This window comes from Leucoraja erinacea, chromosome 14 (genome assembly GCF_028641065.1).
Source record: "Leucoraja erinacea ecotype New England chromosome 14, Leri_hhj_1, whole genome shotgun sequence".
Lineage (NCBI taxonomy): Eukaryota > Metazoa > Chordata > Chondrichthyes > Rajiformes > Rajidae > Leucoraja > Leucoraja erinaceus.
The window spans coordinates 16,885,082-16,902,453 of NC_073390.1; the positions used below are offsets into that span (position 1 = coordinate 16,885,082).

General features: G+C 42.1%; 1 protein-coding gene across 2 annotated transcripts in view; it reads right to left on the reverse strand.

The window, feature by feature from the left end:
• The window catches only part of plod2 (procollagen-lysine, 2-oxoglutarate 5-dioxygenase 2), a 138,664-nt gene that overhangs the window by 31,731 nt on the left and 89,561 nt on the right, over window positions 1–17,372 (reverse strand). For both annotated transcript variants that reach the window (XM_055645684.1, XM_055645686.1), the window contains exons 9-11: window positions 9,810–9,935; window positions 8,877–8,995; window positions 5,887–5,991 (exon numbers count right to left, since the gene is read on the reverse strand). In XM_055645684.1, coding sequence (XP_055501659.1) covers window positions 5,887–5,991; window positions 8,877–8,995; window positions 9,810–9,935 — 350 coding nt within the window. The remainder of the gene's footprint in view (window positions 1–5,886; window positions 5,992–8,876; window positions 8,996–9,809; window positions 9,936–17,372) is intronic.

A 17,372-nucleotide genomic window follows, 5' to 3' on the forward strand; every position in this document is an offset into this window, starting at 1 on the left:
AAGTTTGGTGACCTTTGATCAGAAATGTGAAAAGTTAGATATTTAAAAAAGTTGCAGAGGTCGAGTGGAAAGAAAATTCGGAAGACCTGTAAAACAGAGACCAGGGTTTACTTCACCTTCTGTAGACATCTTTCACCCGCCACTGTTGACACCACTGTGCCAACCAGTCTCTCTCTCTCTAGGTCTTCTTCCTACCACAGACGTACTCCTTACGCCTCCCCCTTACTCTGCAATTTAAAACAGGCTTCACTTTGAACTTTTCCCAGTTCTGATGAAAGGACTCCAACCAGAATCAAGACCTCCGTTTTACATTCTCTGAAGCTGCTGCCCAATCGACTAAGTATTCCAACATTTTCAGTTTTTATTTGAAAAAAGGCTAAATCCATTGAAAATGTAAGAAAGATTAAAAATGTCATTAATGCAGGATTAGCGTAAATAAGAGGCTGGTGGCACAAACTCAGTGGGCCAATGGGTTTATTTCCATGCTGTCTCTCTAAGTCTCTAATTCCTAGTTAATCTCTTAATCTTTTTAAATACTTGAGAGATATGTTCAATAATTAAAAAAAACCCAAACAAATCTCTTGACTTCCAGTTACTGCTACAGTTTAATGCTATTACCAGTCTCTACTCATGCTAAATCTTGTGCCATGATTCTAATATATGTAGAAGGCAGTGCTTCAGACTGGTGGGCTACCATCTAAGAACAGGATGCACCAGCCAAGAAGGACCAAACTGGAATCAATTTATTTCAGTTCAGATAACTTGGGATGCTCCGCAAAACACAATGTAAAGGGCCAGGTCGTGGTTGTGGCTCCCGGCTTCAAGGGGAAATGATAATATGGGCTTATTCATACTAAAGTCCTTCCCAGATGTCAATAGACCTGATGAAAACCCAGGACATCCGCCACCAGTCTCCAGATCTGGAGAATCTGAGACCATTCACTCCTGTGAAACAGGGAAGCTGTTATTGGGCTATTATTGTTAATATTTACTTCAAACACTTTTATTCGTTTTTTTGTTTAATTGATTAGTGCAGGATTCTAATGAACCTAACGCTTCAGCAATTCTTGATTTATCAAAAAATGATGCAAGTACAACGAAACCCTGACAAAGTGCCATTTGACTATTTGGAAATGTCGCCGGTAAAGGCCTTGCCATACCTCCATGGATACCTCTATCAGCTAATTGTGGGTACAGGGGGAGCACATACAGCAATTGCCAGCAACGAACTGGCTCCACAATCAGCTATTTTAATGCAGCTACTCTGAGTAAGTGTAAACTAACACGGCTAGTCTAGATGGGGCAGGGAGAAACATGCAATATAAGTGAAGTGGTCTTTTGTAAGTAGCATATTCCAAACAGATAGCGACGACACTATAAGTCAGGGTACACAATTCTTGTTGTGTTTAATATTTGATTGGAGAACTGAACAAATGAAAACGTTTTGCACAATTTATAAGATTGATCATGTAGGAAGGAACTGCAGATGCTGGTTTACACTGAAGATAGACACAAAACGCTGGAGTAACTCCACTGAGTTACTCCTGCATCTTGTGTCTATTGTAAGTGATCTATCATTTAAGAAATGACAATAAAGATTGGGTGACGTTTATTGCAGGCAATATTCTCACTAGTTAATATTAACTAGTGTCTTATTAATGTATTATTATTATTAATGTTTAGTGTTTTCTGAGTCATTCGTAACTGTTACTGTACGTCATGTTGTTACTTGTGGGTGGAACACCAAGGCAAATTCCTTGTATGTGAATACTTGGCCAATAAACTTACTTACTTACTTAACTAGCACATGCCAGATATCTATAGTTATTTTGGAAAGCAAACCATCAAACATTGGGATGGACTATAAGAAAAAATAAGTTAGAAATGAATTTTGAAAGTAGGGCAGTCAACTAAAAAGACTTCTGACAAAATATAATCAATCTGAAACACTAACATGGTTATTCCACTGACATTGCTCTCAGCATTCTTTTTTAATTTAATCTCCAGGAACAAGAGCAGATCAGTAATTTTAAAATCTCTTCTGTCATTCTGCTAGAGTAATGCCTCAGCTACATGTGCCTATTGTTAATCTAGGTATCTGATAATGTTATCAATAGAAATCAATAGATATCATTCTTAGAAGTTCAAATGAACTACTTTTAAAGTATTTTCAATTCAGGTTATATCTGCCAGGAAAAAAAAGCTTCCACGATTCACTTCGAAATTATAGTAATTTTAAGATTATATATATCCCTGTGTTCTGGATTTCAGATCAGGCCAAGCAGCTTCCTAGCTCTCACTGCTGACCAGCATAATCAAGGATGAGTTTCATCCCAGTCACTCCCTCTACTCCACTCTCCCATCAGGCATGAGGTGCAGAAGTGTGAATACGTATACCTCTATATTCAGGGACAGTTTCTTCCAGCTGTTATCAGGCACCCGAACCACCCGATCAATAGCTAGAGAGTGGTCCTGAGCTACTATCTACCTCATTGGAGACCCTCAGACTATATTTAATCGGACTTTACCTTGCACTAAACATTATTCCCTTTATCGTGTATCTGTACATTGTGGACGGCTTGATTGTAATCATGTATAGTCTTTCTAAGCTGACTGCTTAGAACGTAAAAGCTTTTCACTGTACCTCAGTACACGAGACAATAAACTAAAACAAACAAAATAAATCTGTCAATTTACACAACTCGGCTAAATCACCCAGGAACATTACAACCCCAGGCAGTACAAACCAAATGCATGTCTCATATTTGACCCTTTATGGCTGCTAGCTCTCAACCTCCAGCCGTGGACAAAAATTGGGCCATGAGGCCATCCCAATTAAAAAAAAAACCCAATGTGGATTATCCTGGCAAAAGTAGTTGAAACAATTGACAGCAGCCTTGTTGCTGTTGTGGAAGTTTCAGCACACAAGGGGCAGGCGGATAGACAGCAGTAACATTCAATGTCATTAATAACATTAATTATGAAACATTTCACACTTTAATTTTGCATTTCAATGATTTAATTTGATTTTTATTTAATTTAATGATTAATACGTAGCAGAGCCAAAATAAAGCGACTTAAAACCTCAAATCATCTTGACAGAATTACTAATTCTTTATCATGTTATCTTAAAATTTGGCTGCGTCCAAATGTTTGTCAATTTTTGGCTGTGGATGGAAAAAGGTTGGGAGCCACTAGGTTAAGGCCTTGTGTAATTCCACTGAGTGTGCACCATTTGCTGAAAGGTGTTAATTTATGTTTGCTAACATTCACTTCCATTAGTATCACAGCATGGAGAGTAAAAAGGTTTGATGCTTGACCTCTGTCTGCCCAGGGATTGACAAAATGCACCATATTTCCACCCAACTAATGGCGACACAAGCTTTTGAGACGATGCAAAAGGCCATGTTGAACGTATTTTTTTAGCTTTTCAAGGATGGAGTCACTGTGGTTCTGGGAGTAACTCTTCCACAACTGGCAGGACTTGAGCATGAGCCAAGAGCCTTGAGATCACCAGAGCGTTGGCTACAATACAATACAATTTATTTGTCATTTGGACCCCGTTGAGGTCCAAACGAAATGTCGTTTCTGCAGCCATACATTACAAAACGTAAAAAGACCAGAGACACAACACAATTTACACATACATCCATCACATCGCTGTGACGGAAGGCAAAAAAAACGTATCTCTCCACTGCACTCCCCCCCCGATGTCAGTCAAAGTCAAAGCCCCCGACGGGCGATGGTGATTGTCCCGCGGCCATTAAAGCCACGGCGGGTGATGCAAGGTCGCGCACCGGGTCTTGGTGTTAGAGCCCCGGCGGGCGCTCGCAAAGTCCCGCGGCCATTCCAAGCCGCGCGGGGCGATGGTAAGTACCCGCTCCAGGTGCTCTTCAACCCCGCAACTCGGGCGGGAGAAGTCGCCGCTGCGGAAGCCCCGAAAAGCGGTCTCCCACCAGGGACCCGCGGGCTTCCGGGGTGTTGCTGTCCGCCAGACCCGCGGTTGTAGCCTCCGAATCTCCGGGGGTTGGGTCGCAGCAGCGCTCCACCACAGCTTCACCCGCTCCGGACTCGGCCAGCTCCGCGATGGTGAGTAGGACCACAGCTCCGCAACTGGAGCCCCAGGTCGTTCCTGTTGGAGGCCGCTCCACGTTGCAGCCCCAACGACAACGGAGACCCGACAAGAAAAGGTCGGGTCTCCCGTGCAGGGGAAAGATTTTAAAGTTACCCCCCACCCACATACCCCGACAAAAAAAAATAATAAAAACTATATAGAAACGAGACAAAAATAATAAAAATACAGACGGACTGCAGAGACCGCTGCTGACAAAAGTCGCACCGCCCACTGCTCTGTTCATGTCCTTTAGTTAGACAGGACCTTGGATATTTGGACCACAGGTGATCTTGTCAGTGCTGAAGAGTCCATGCTTATTGTGGTTGTTGGTTCATTGCAGGATCTCCTGTCTCCACCCATCAACAATTCTCATGTTCATAAGGCATTGAAGCATAATTAGGCCATTCAGCCCATTGAGTCTATTCTGCTATTCAATCATAGCTGATCTATCTTTCCCTCTCAATCCCATTCTCCTGCCTTCTCCCCATAACCTTCAATATCCTTGCTAATTCAGAATCTGTCATTCTCCACTTTGAAAATATCCAATGACTTGGCCACCACAATCGTCTGTGGCAATGAATTCCACAGATTTGCCACCCTGTGACTAAAGAAATTCCTCCTCATCTCCTTTCTAATGGTACGTCCTTTTATTCTTTAGGTCAGGCGTGTTTTGTTGGAATTCAGCTTTCAGATACCCATTTCCTTCCTCCTCAAATGGCGATTGGCCTTCCAATGCAACAATGCCTGGCATTTACCAAGTAATTCTTAGATGTGCTGCCCATTATCATCCAAGCGTCTCTTCACAGGTGCCAATTGCATGCACAGTAGGGATGCCAAAACTCCCTGGGGCTCCTTTGGCTGGGAATCACAGCTCTCAATACTTGATCATTGGGCTTACATCATTCTGGTTCATTGTCCTTCAGCAGCATTTCTAGAGCAAGTGAATAATGGGTACTGATGGAGTGGGAATTGGGCAACCTCAACCCAGAGAGATTGAGCAGCAAAGAATGGTGGGGAGAAGGGGAAGTTGGAAAGAGAGATTCTGCCAATGAGCTAGATTTTTATGGGGGAAATTTGCCCTGCTCTTAATTACTGTCAACTCAGCTCCTTCATCAAGAGAGCAAATGTATATCATACTGGACTCTATTCCAAGGCAGTGGTACATCCCTGTTCAAACTTCCGCAACACGGTGGCTGACATTAAGGAGAAATTAACTCTTAGGCACTAAATGTGTAAAAGTGTGTAATAGGTCAGGAGCAAAGTGCCTTGGTTAACTTCCAAAATTTCACTGATGTCAATGGAGTGGCATAATGGAAGCAAAGTTTAAAAAATCACACACGTTGCCTGTAGGCCAGAAGTACTAAACATGTAATGTTTAATGCAAAGGTTCTCAATGCCTTGTGGAACGGTGTTGACAACTCAACACCACTGCAGGCCTCTGGTCTACGCTGGCAATAGCAGGTGGGACTACAGCACCAGTTTCCCAATGCATGGCCAACCACGATCCTGGATGTGTTTCCATCATGGTCGCCTTTCCATGTTTCCAGGATAATTGCCTATCCATGTTCATTAGAGATGTTGCCTGACCTGATGAGTTAGTCCACCACTGTCTTTTATAGAAACCAGCATCTGCACTTTCTTGTTTCTCTTGAATGCATTTCCCTTATGACAGAGCACTGATTTCCATTCACCAGATTGGAGCACAGAGAAAACATCCACTTATTGCATTGAATCTGCTTTAGTCAACATGCACTCCTTTGTTAACCCTTTACCTGTTTTGCTGCATTAAAAGTTTAAGGGTATTTGGGTTTGTCAGTACAACATCGGAATCAAGGTTGAAGTAATAATCACATTCTGGGTTCTGCCGGCAGTAATCCCTGAATGAAAAAAAAGGCAGACGAGAGTAAGAAACATTTAAATTATACTTTGCATTGAAATGCATTACAGACTTATTTAAAATTACACAGGCTTAGTGCTGGAAATAGCCACTAAGCTAGTCTCTTTGTTCTGGATTCATGCAGTAATGTAATGCTTATTTTGGTAGATTTAAATATAGGGGGGAAAAAAATTCAAACTTCCAGAAATAATACTTAAGGGAAACTTGCTTGTGCTTTATATTAAAATCTCTGAAGAAAATTTAAGATAGACAAAAATGCTGGAGAAACTCAGCGGGTGAGGCAGCATCTATGGAGCGAAGGAAATATGCAACGTTTCGGGTCGAGACCCTTCTTCTTCAGACTGATGTGGGGATGGGGGGACGGGAGAAGGGAGAAGAAAGGAAGAGGTGGAGACAGTGGGCTGGGAAGGGGAAGGGAAAGCAGGGACTACTTGAAATTGGAGAATTCAATGTTCATACCGGTGGGGTGTAAACTACCCAAGCGAAATATGAGGTGCTGCTCCTCCAATTTACGGTGGGCCTCACTTTGGCCATGGAGGAGGCCCAGGACAGAAAGGTCGGATTCGGAATGGGAGGGGGAGTTGAAGTGTTGAGTCACCGGGAGATCTGGTTGGTTATTGAGAACCGAGCGGAGGTGTTGGGCGAAGCGATCGCCAAGCCTACACTTGGTCTCACCGATGTAGAGCAGCTGACACCGAGAGCAGCGGATGCAATAGATGAGGTTGGAGGAGGTGCAGGTGAACCACTGCCTCACCTGGAAAGAGTTGTTTTTAAAACATGTGACATTTTCTGGCTGCTGTTTCAGACTGCAGGCTACGCAGCAGACAATTATCCGTTCATCAGCCTCATTGCTGCATTGTATATGGAGTAAAGAAACTCAGAGGAATCCTGAACAATCTACTTCACCAGCTTCCCAGAAGCATGAGGCCACTGTTTCCTGTGATCATTTTTTAATTTGCATTGCTTCAAGTCTAGTATTTGGCCTATGGATCTATAAGCTCAGAGTGATCCAGTCCCCTTGGTATTGATGGGAATGAATCCATAACCTTTCATGGCAATGGCAACCTATCGGGTAGCTGCTGCAAGGGATATGCATTGCGAGCTGTCAATATGAATTGAAAATTTAAAGAAGTTTCTGCCTAAAGACAGACAGAAACACAAGCATCTAACGTGGCAGTTTTGCATCTGTTTTCTCTTTGGCCTTGTGCCTTAACAATCTTGGATTAGAAGGCAAAATATGTTCCCAATAAAAATTACGGGTCACTCCAACCAGCCAGAAGGGTCTCGACCCAAAACATCGCCTATTCCTTTTCTCCAAAGATGCTTTCAGACCAACTGAGTTACACCGGCATTTTGTGCTTGTCTTAGGAATTATACTCGACTTGAATAAACACATATTTGATAGTCAGCATGCACATGGTGGGATGTGGGCTGAGCAATGTATGACTTTATAACTTGAGTAAGGATGCCTTTGACTGGTGTTATAGCTAAACAGCATGGATGCAGGTTCTTCAGCCCAACTCGTCCATGTAATAAAGATATGCCTAACTAAGCCAATGCCACTGCCTGTTTGGCCCATATGCCTCTAAACCATTCCTATCCTTGTAATCATCTAAGTGTCTTTTAAATATTGCAATTGTACCTACCTCTACAACTTCCTCTAGCAGCTCGTTCCTCATCCAAACCAACCTCTAGTGAAGAAATTGCCCCTCAGGTTCCTTTTAAATCTTTCCCTTCTCACCTTATAGCTATGCCCCCTAGTTTCAGATACCTCTCCTCAGAGAAAAAGACTTATCATGACGAGCGTGGATTTTATACACCTTCAGGTCACCTTCGACCTCCTACGGGCCAAGAAAAAATGTCCCAGACTATGCAGCCTCTTCATAACTAAGCCCTCCAGTCCTGAAAACATTTTGGTGCAACATTTCCACACCCTTGCCAGCTTAATGACATATTTTCAATAGCTCAGCAACTATACACGGTGCTTTATGTGTGGTCTCACAAACAAATTGTATAGTTGCAACATTGGGTACTAGATTCTGTACTCAATGCCTTGATCGATGAGGGCAAGGGTGACAACTGCATTCTTTACCACACCATCTCCTTTTATATCCAATTACAGGAAACTGTAGAAGTAACCCTAGCCGCCCCACCAGGGCTCTACCATATACTGTGCAAATCCCACCTAGATTTAACTTTAAAAAATGCAATGCCTTGCATTTGTCAGAGTTAAATTCTATTTACCATTTCTTGGTCCACTTAGCAGTTCATCTAGCTCGTCTTGTAAACTTAGCAAACCCACTTCACTGTTCACATCACCATTCTTTTTTCCTTTGCTGGTTTCGACATGAAACTGTTTTCTTTTTCCATGTGTTCTCCATGCATTTGATGTTTTTATTTCTCCCACCCCCATCAAATATGTTTCTTTACGGAATTCGAAGCTTGAGTCCAACTAAATAAGATAACATTCTTTGAATATATTTGTGAATCACTTTAAAAGTCAGTTTACAAACTCATTAAGAATATTAACAAATGAAACGAGTCAAGCTTCAAAACTGTGCCATGATTTCTGTAGCAGAACACATGGCTCAGCTTGTAAATGTTCAAAACATTATTAATTTTATATCAGATATAATTTATGAACTGATCCTTGAAACTTAATTTAACAATTCATTTAACGAAAATTAGGTATAAGGTTTCTCTGTTCACAACCAATCCAGAACAAAACCATAGTTAGTTGTAGAGAAACATTTGAAATTTCTGCGGTAGCATGAGGAGAACGGAGAGTTCAATCGCACAGTAACTGATCCATGACTGAATCTCATCCAGTCAAAAATAAAAGAGTATGAAAATGAAGAGACTCACATTCCCATATTTCTTGCATCGCCTTCGCTCAGGACTTCTTCAGGCCCGACAAATTTCACTTTAAGTTTACCTTTGTGTTTCTCCCAGAACGTGTGTATGTGCTTTTCATGATAAACTTCCTAGGAGAAGAACAGAATCCATGTGTCAAAATTAATGGCCTAATTTCCCAGTCAGTGGTCAAAGAACTGTGCTACATCTTCATTGCATTTGCAACTGCCCTCAGATCTTCAGTAGGCTTTTGCAAGGCAAAATGCATTGAGGACTGTTCAGTTCTGGACCTTTGTGGGGATCTGGGGGTGAAACAGGGAAAATCGCAACACATCTCATCAATCAATCAAACTAAAAAATCCTCGATGACACTTGCTTATCAAGAATTTGGATATTTAACTCAAAGTCACATCACAAAAAAGATTAAATAAAAGATGGAATTGGAGGGGGTAAAGATTTTCAAAAAAATGTTTTATTTGATGTCTCTCACTTTGATTAAAGTCTGGTGGAACTCCCAGTTAAATGTCAGAAAGCATTTAAGATTTACCATGTCGGCAAAAACTCTTAACTAAACAAGGTCCAACTAATTCTGGCATGCACTGAGAAACCAGAATCAGCACGTTGTTCACATTATTATATGTGTTTCATTGCCATATAATTAGGTGGTGGTAGTGGTACAGCAAACCTTGGGAGTGTACTTGAGGTTGCCAGAAGATGGTGATAACATCATGTTTAGTTTGCTTCAAAATTTCTGTCAATTCTTAATTTAAAGGCACTGCATATAAAAGTATGGAACATCATTTTTTATTGCTGCAACACTAAGTTTCAACTTTATTCCCTTCAACAAATATAAAACTTTTGTTCAAAACTGAATTGTACAGTGCTTTAAGGTTAATATAATTTGGATGCAAGTGTAACAAGCTCATGCACTGACGGAAGACTCACTTTATTGTGGATAAAGAAAGTAAGCTTCTCTGGGGGATAATTGATGCTAAATAGTCTTTCCAAAAACTCTGGAAGAAAGGGTGTTGGCCGTTCAATGAATATTCCGACAGTCACGCTGGGAAATTTCTGAAATACAATGAATAAGATTTGTTATTAGGAACCTCTGACAGACAAAGTCATATGGCACAGTAAGAGGCCCTTAGAACCGAAGTGCCTGTCGAGTCAAACACCAAACTTCTACCGAGACTATCATACACTATTTTTCTTCGGTAATTCCCCATCAACTCATGTTCGATTCAATTGACCCGCTCCCAACGCACCACCCAACAGATATTAGTACTTCCGGTGGTGCTGGTGCCAGCAGCCTCCACCTACAGCCCGGTATCTTTTTGTTTTTTTGTTTATTTAGTTATGTTAAAGTATGTTTTTTTTGTGTTTTTTGGCGTTTTTATGTGGGGGAAGAGGGCACGGTGCGGGGGATACCGTCCTTCAGCCGCTTCCTGGTGAGGACGCGACTATTATTCGAGTCGCGTCCTCGCCCCCCCCCCCCCCCTCCCCCCACAGCGGCCTACCTACCTGGATTGGCGCGGCCTTTCCTGCCGGGATCGACTGGAGCTCCAGCAGTGGCGGGACAGCGCTGGAACATCGCAGGGCTGGCGATGCCTTACCGGGGGTCGCCGTCTGGAGCCCGGAGTGCTGGACCTGCTGCACCAACATCATGGAGCTGCGGTTTGCGGAGCTCCCAACGCGGGCGGCGCTGATGGACAGCGCGGGGTCCTGCGACTCAGCCCGGCTCGACCTGTGGACTCGGGAGCTGCGGACTCCGGCTGCGGGAGGCGGCTGATCAGAAGGTCCGGGCCGCTGAGGAGGAGGATGTTCACCGTCGGGGTTCGGCGTCGGCGTTCCACCAGCCCGGCGTGAGGGCCTGAACATCGGGCCACCCGGGGCGGCGACTGCGGGTGCTCGGAAGGCCCCGACCACGGATGAACATGGAGGGGAGGCTGGCTGGACTATGGTGCCATCCTCACCTTGGTGCCATTTATGTTATGTTGTGTCGTGGACTTTCTGTGTTTGTGCTTTTTTAAAATTTTTAATTCAATTTCAATTTTATTTTTAATATGTTGTATTATTTATTTATTATTTATTTATTATTATTTTTTTGTGATTTTTTTATGATACTGCCTGTAAGGGAAATTCATTTCATTGTCTCAAATTGAGACAATGACAATAAATTTGAATACAATACAATACAATACAATTAGGGGCGATTTTAGTAGCCAATTGACCTGCCAACCAGCACATATTAGGTATTTGGGAGGGAACCCTTTGGGAGCAGTAGCACAACTCATTATTAATTAAAAATACTGCCTCATAGTTCCAGTGATCCAGGTTTGATCCTGATCTCCTGCATTATCTGTATGAAGTTTGCACGTTTTTTTCAGGACTGTGCGAGCTTCCTCTGGGCACTCTTGTTTCTTCCCACATCCCAAATACATGTGGCCAATGGTAAATGCTCCCGGTGTAGTTGAGAGGTAGAATTCAGGGGTAATTGATGGGGGGAGGGGGGGGGGAAAAAGTGACAGTTTAGGATTAGAGACAACTGCTGCTTGATTGTCAGTGTGGCCTTGTACCGACGATTCATTTTCTGTGCCATATGATATGTTATGACAATCAACAATCTAATTAATTTGCACAATATGGAGGGCAATTTTCTGCCTATGAAATATTGACAAAAACGAATCAATATTTTCCCCTAAAGAGTGCAATTACCTCAAAACTGAAGGACCACGTAGTTATGTGCAACATGCATCTACAACAGTTTAAGAGTTGACAATACAATATAAATTAATCTAGGCCAGATTAAGCCAAAAAGATAAATAATCGATTAATATGTAAAGCGGAGAGAATAAGACAAGAGAGAGTGGCTGATGAACAACAAATAGACATGTTACATTGAAATTAATGCCTGGTAATTGTTATATAACAATCTGGTGCACAATTGCACGGTGGCACAGTGGTGGAGTTGCTGCCTTACAGCGCCTGAGACCCAGGTTTGATCCTGATTCTAAATGCTGACTGTATGGAGTTTGTACATTCTCCCCATGTGTTCTCCGGGTGCTCTGGTTTCCTCCCACACTCCAAGACCTACAGGTTTATAGGTTAATTGGCGTTGGTAAAAATTGTACATTGTTCCTAGTGTGTAGGATAGTGTTAGTGTACGGGGATCGCTGGTCGGCACGGACTAGGTGGGACGAAGGGCCTGTTTCCATGCTGCATCTCTAAACTGGAGATCTGGGTTAAAGGCAATGCTGATTTTTTGGCCCATAAAAACTTCAAATTGTTAATTATCAACCGAATTTTATGATATTAATTTTCTACATTGGGTCATCAACAGCGGAGGCAGTGTTTATTACCCATTCCAAATAATGATTAAGAGCATTAATTATCAATGACATGCACAATCACCAACAAATCCACCTCACATTTCGAGTAATGATTAAATAATGATCTTATGCACTGCATAGAAATAAGGATCATCTTGATAATCTAGACGCCCTTGTCTCCAGATCAGCCTCCAACACCATAATACTAAATAAACTCATCCGTAAACTTAGAATCACAGTCATACAGCACGGAAATAGGTCCTTAGCTCAACTTTTCCTTGCTGACCTAAATGTCACCACCAAAGCCCTCTACATATCGTCCGAGGGAACTTTCCTGAACATATTTGACAAACTCGCCCATCTAATACTCATGGCAGTATGGCAGTTCCAGACTATATTGGGAAGGCGATCATCCCCTTTGTATTTCTCAGCTCCAGCCATATAGCCTCTCTAGAAGATCCTTCAGTAATGTCATCCTGGACTACTGTTGTGATGTTTTCTTTAATTAACAAAGCTACATCCCCTCTCTTCTTTTACCCTTACCTCCATCTTACCCATAACAACAGTATACTGGAACACTAAGCAGCTAGTCCAGCCTCTCCGTTAGCTAGGTTTCCATAACAGCTAGAACGTTCCGGTCACACATACCTAACCATGTCCTCATTTCATCCATCTTAGCCATCAAGCCTCCAGCATTGAAATAAATGCAATTTAATCAAACCATAATTCCCTCTTCCCTGCCATGCTTTTACCTACTTAACTTGCTGTCACTGATTTCTACACTGACTTCAAGTTTCTCACCTGCCTCACCAATGCATTGAATCCCATTCATGTGTCAATCTAGTTTATACCTTCCTGAGTAGCAATAGCAAAGTGCACGCCAGGATATTGGTCCCCTCCAGTTCATGTGCAACCTACCCCTCTACTGTGGGCTATCTCTTCCCCAAAAGAGATCCCAAACAACCAAATATCTGGTTCCCTGCCCCCTGCACTAACTGTTCAGCCATGCATACACACCTGCAATATCTTCCTATTCCTACCCTCACTAGCACATGGGACTGGGAGTAGTCCAGAGATCCCTACCATTGAGGTCCTGCTGTTTACTTTCTGAATCTTGGTCCCGAGGACCTGGATCTGCCTTTCCTCGTTATTGCAGACACGGGAAATGTGAGCACCGTCCCCTTTCACGCAAGAAAGCACTAGTTCCATATCAGATCACTGTGTGGTAGTATTTAAAATAGGATAAGAAGTTGCAAATTATTAAAACTGGAAGCAGCTGTGGAAGATGCCTCTCCACAGTTTTGGTTGGGACTTTAAGACTTAAAGGTTTCCAAGAATAGCTGCTGCACGAGTAACGTTTTCTTGCTATTTAAATAAATTACACCTCTCACATCAAGTTTACACATAGCTGCCTAAGGCCCATAGCATTTAGAGCTTACAGCTATCACCTCTCATTCATCATCAGTGAACCAACAGGTGACAGAATAAGAAAAGCAATCAGTCATCATAGGTGTCAGATTATGAAGAGCAACAACATACATTTTTAGAATCATTTTGTGCAGGGGAAGAGACACTGCTTTAAATAAACCAGTTACTGCAAATAGACACAACATGCTGCAGCAACTCGGAGGGACAGGCAGCATCTCTGGAGAGAAGGAGTAGGTGACTTTTCGAGTTGAGACCCTTCTTCAGCAAACTGCCTTCGAACACCATCTCCAATAAAAGGCTTCAGAAAAGAAAATCTCTGCTTTAAAGGTTGGAGAAGTATTTTGAATGTAGATTGATGTTTTGTAGATGTTCACACTTCCCTGAGTTTCAGCCCAATTGTTATCAGCCTTTTAAATAAAGCAAGACTGTTATAATCTTAGCATTGCGAAGTTCAAACATTATACCATGAACCAAATCGAAGACAAAAATAACTCATTTCACAAATATGGTTATAATTCAGATGAGGTTCAAATCTTTTTTTTTTTTTACTCACACATGGCTGAACTTTCAGATGGACTATATAAAAATCTGTGTGTGACCTATTGAATTCAATTTAGATGGATAAGGATGACTGTCCCCTCAAAGGGTTAAGCTTGTGTAAGATTTCCCACAGCTGAAACATCACTTGGCAGTTGAAACAAAAATGTAGATGCAGAACCATTGTTTGTTTTACACTGCATTTACTGAGCTTTGCAATCTGTCCTGTGCAATGAATCTCACTGATAGAAAGGCTGAAGCCTCACTGTTACCTCACATGGCTTTGCCACCACATTTTCTAATCCGAGTTCAACCTTTCCCCATTTAAAACTGTTCAAATTAAATCATAGGAAATTCAACGCATCTCTCCAAATGCCATACACAAGCCCTGCCAGCTGATGTGAAACGTCAAACTGGGAACTGCCTCCTTCATGAATCAGCTGGCAAGAACAATAATTTTTGAGTCAACACAGAAAGAAACATTTTTCCATTTCTATATTAGCCAAGGAACAATACGCATTCCAAAAGTCCAACTGTCGGTTCACACCATTGCCCTCATCCATCTTCCAACATGCTAAACATCTGGATCTTGACCTATTGCCTGAAACCCAGTGGAAATAACAAATAGTAAAGGTCATATTCCTCAAAGTAAATTTTATTAGTCGGTAAAGCTGCTGTCAGACATTGAATAATGACACCATACACGATGCTAATTTGTTCAGTCAGATGTTAGCAACGTTCGATCCAGGATATGGATTATTCAGAAACATTTCACATCTTGATATCTGCATTAAATCTGCTGTTGCCTCCTCATCTCATCCTTCATTCAACTCCCATTACATCCAAACTGTTAGCTCCAAGCCTCAATTTAAATTCACATTGCAAACTTGCAAGAAAGAAGTAGCAATGGAAAATATAAATAAACTGAAAGGTTTGCAATTGCCAATTACAGTGATTGGCCACTTGAAGGCGGAAGGCAGGAAGGCAGGAAGGGAGGCGTGTGCAAAAACATGGACAGGACCCAAACACCATTTGATGGATCGCCAGTTCAACATACCAGAGATTTCCAGCTCATTCGGCTCAGAAAGGAACAGAACAGTGACCGATGATCGGCTCAAAAGATTTACGAGGATAGTATCAGGCCTGGAGGATTTGAGACTTAAGAGACTGGATAGGCTGGGTCTATTCTCTCTGGAGCGTAGGAGGCTGCGGCATGACCATATGGAGGTTTATAAAATCAAAATGGGGCATAGATAAGGTGAACAACCACAGTCCTTTTCCTCGGGTAGGGGGATCTAAAGATAGATGGCCATATTTTTAAGATGAGACGAAAATTAAAAAAAGATCCGATAGGCAAACTCTTCATGCAAAGGGTGTTCCGTACATAGAATTAGATGCCAGAGAAAATGGTAAAGGCATGCACAATTACGATATTTAAAAACGTTAGACAGGTACATTGATAGGAAAGGTTTGGAGGAATATGGGCCAGGCATAATCATGTAGACTGACTCGGTCAGGCAACTTGGTTAGAATTGATGAGGTGCGGCAAAAAGCCAATCTCTGTGCTGTACAGCTCCTTGATTATGGGGCCTGTGGCCCAAATACACACAGATTATACTTCCTTGTATAAAATCTCTTTATGCATTCAATAAATTAATTGTAATCATTTGCAGAGTTGTTCTTGCTGCCGAAATGGGTGGACAACATATCAGCTGTCAAAACTATTGCATACGCCATATAACTATTTAATTTATCAGTTATGATGACCAAAATATACAAGGAAATCTAGAATCCATTTATGTTCCATGCCAAAGCCTCAAGCTCTCTCTTTTCACAGTGTGCATACCCACATCCAGTAGAATATTCAACTGAGACTTACAAATCAAAAGCTTCTGGTGTGCTTTATAAACTGTGCCCAAAGCAATCGAGCAATATACAACAGGCCTGCATTGTGCAGCTGGTCAAGATTCTTCTGCCTCTGACTGCAATGACTGAATTTAAACTGATTCACAAGGCAACGTTTCAGTGCAGCAACGAGGTCAGCTGCACTGTCAGAAGTGACCCTTTTTTAGAAAGATGCTAAACCAATGTCCTATCTGCCCCTTGAATTGGTATAAAAGATCCCATGGCAGCACTTTGGAATGAAATAGGAAGCACTTCTATTCAACTTCGATCACCATTTATTTCTTTACTGTCTATGCACAGCGGCGTAACGGTAGAGTTGCTGACTTACAGCGCCAGAGACGCGAGTTCAATCCTGACTATGGGCGCTGTCGGTATGGAGTTTGCACATTCTCTCTGTGACCACATGGGTTTTCTCTGGGTGCTACGGTTTCCTCCCACATTACAAAGATGTGCAAGTTTGTAGGTTAATTGGCTTCTGCAACTTGCCCCTAGTGTGAAGGATAGAAATTATGTACGAGTGATCACTGGTCGGCATGGACTCGGTGAGCTGAAGCCTCAGTTTTCACACTGTAACTCTAAACTCCGATGAGTTTCTAGGTTTCCCAAAATTACAACAGTAACTAAGGTGTGCTCTTGTCTGCGAAGCACTCTGGGTTACAGAGGCACAGAAGGGAGGCAAATAGGATGGAGAAAAGCTCAATCTCATTTCTGGTTCTACATAATACAATGATAATACAGAGCCAAGAATTCACAAGCTCTTTACTCTCCAGCTGCTATCGCTCCACCGCCTGTGTGGGCCTTAAGGAGAGAAACATGGAATTGGAGACATTCCCAAAAATAATAACAGCCAACCCATTCCCATCATGTCCTTTCTCTGTTCTCTTTCGTAGGCAGAAAGGAATGCAGCCAAAACATGCCGTCAATATTGTGCAAGTCAACTTCTTAACATCATAAACTTGCATTCCAACTATTCCAGCAGTCTAGGTTTCAGAGAGTAGCCTGCCAATGGTGACAGTCAGCTTTATAAGTACCAAAGTAGTTGAATACAATGTGCAGGAGTCACATAAACCACACCGGTAACAGGTGAGCAGAAGAGTGAGAAGGAAGGAGCAGGAGTAAACTGCTGCTCTGATAATTGCTTTTAATCAATCTCTGCTTCAGAAAATTACTGTGGCAGTGAATCAGGAGGTTATGTATGTAGAGCTACTGCGTTTAACAAAGTTTCCTCAAACAGTACCAACAACCTGTGGTGTGAATATTTTCAAGTCTCAGTGAACAACTCTTTACAGGACAGCTTTATAGGATTTGC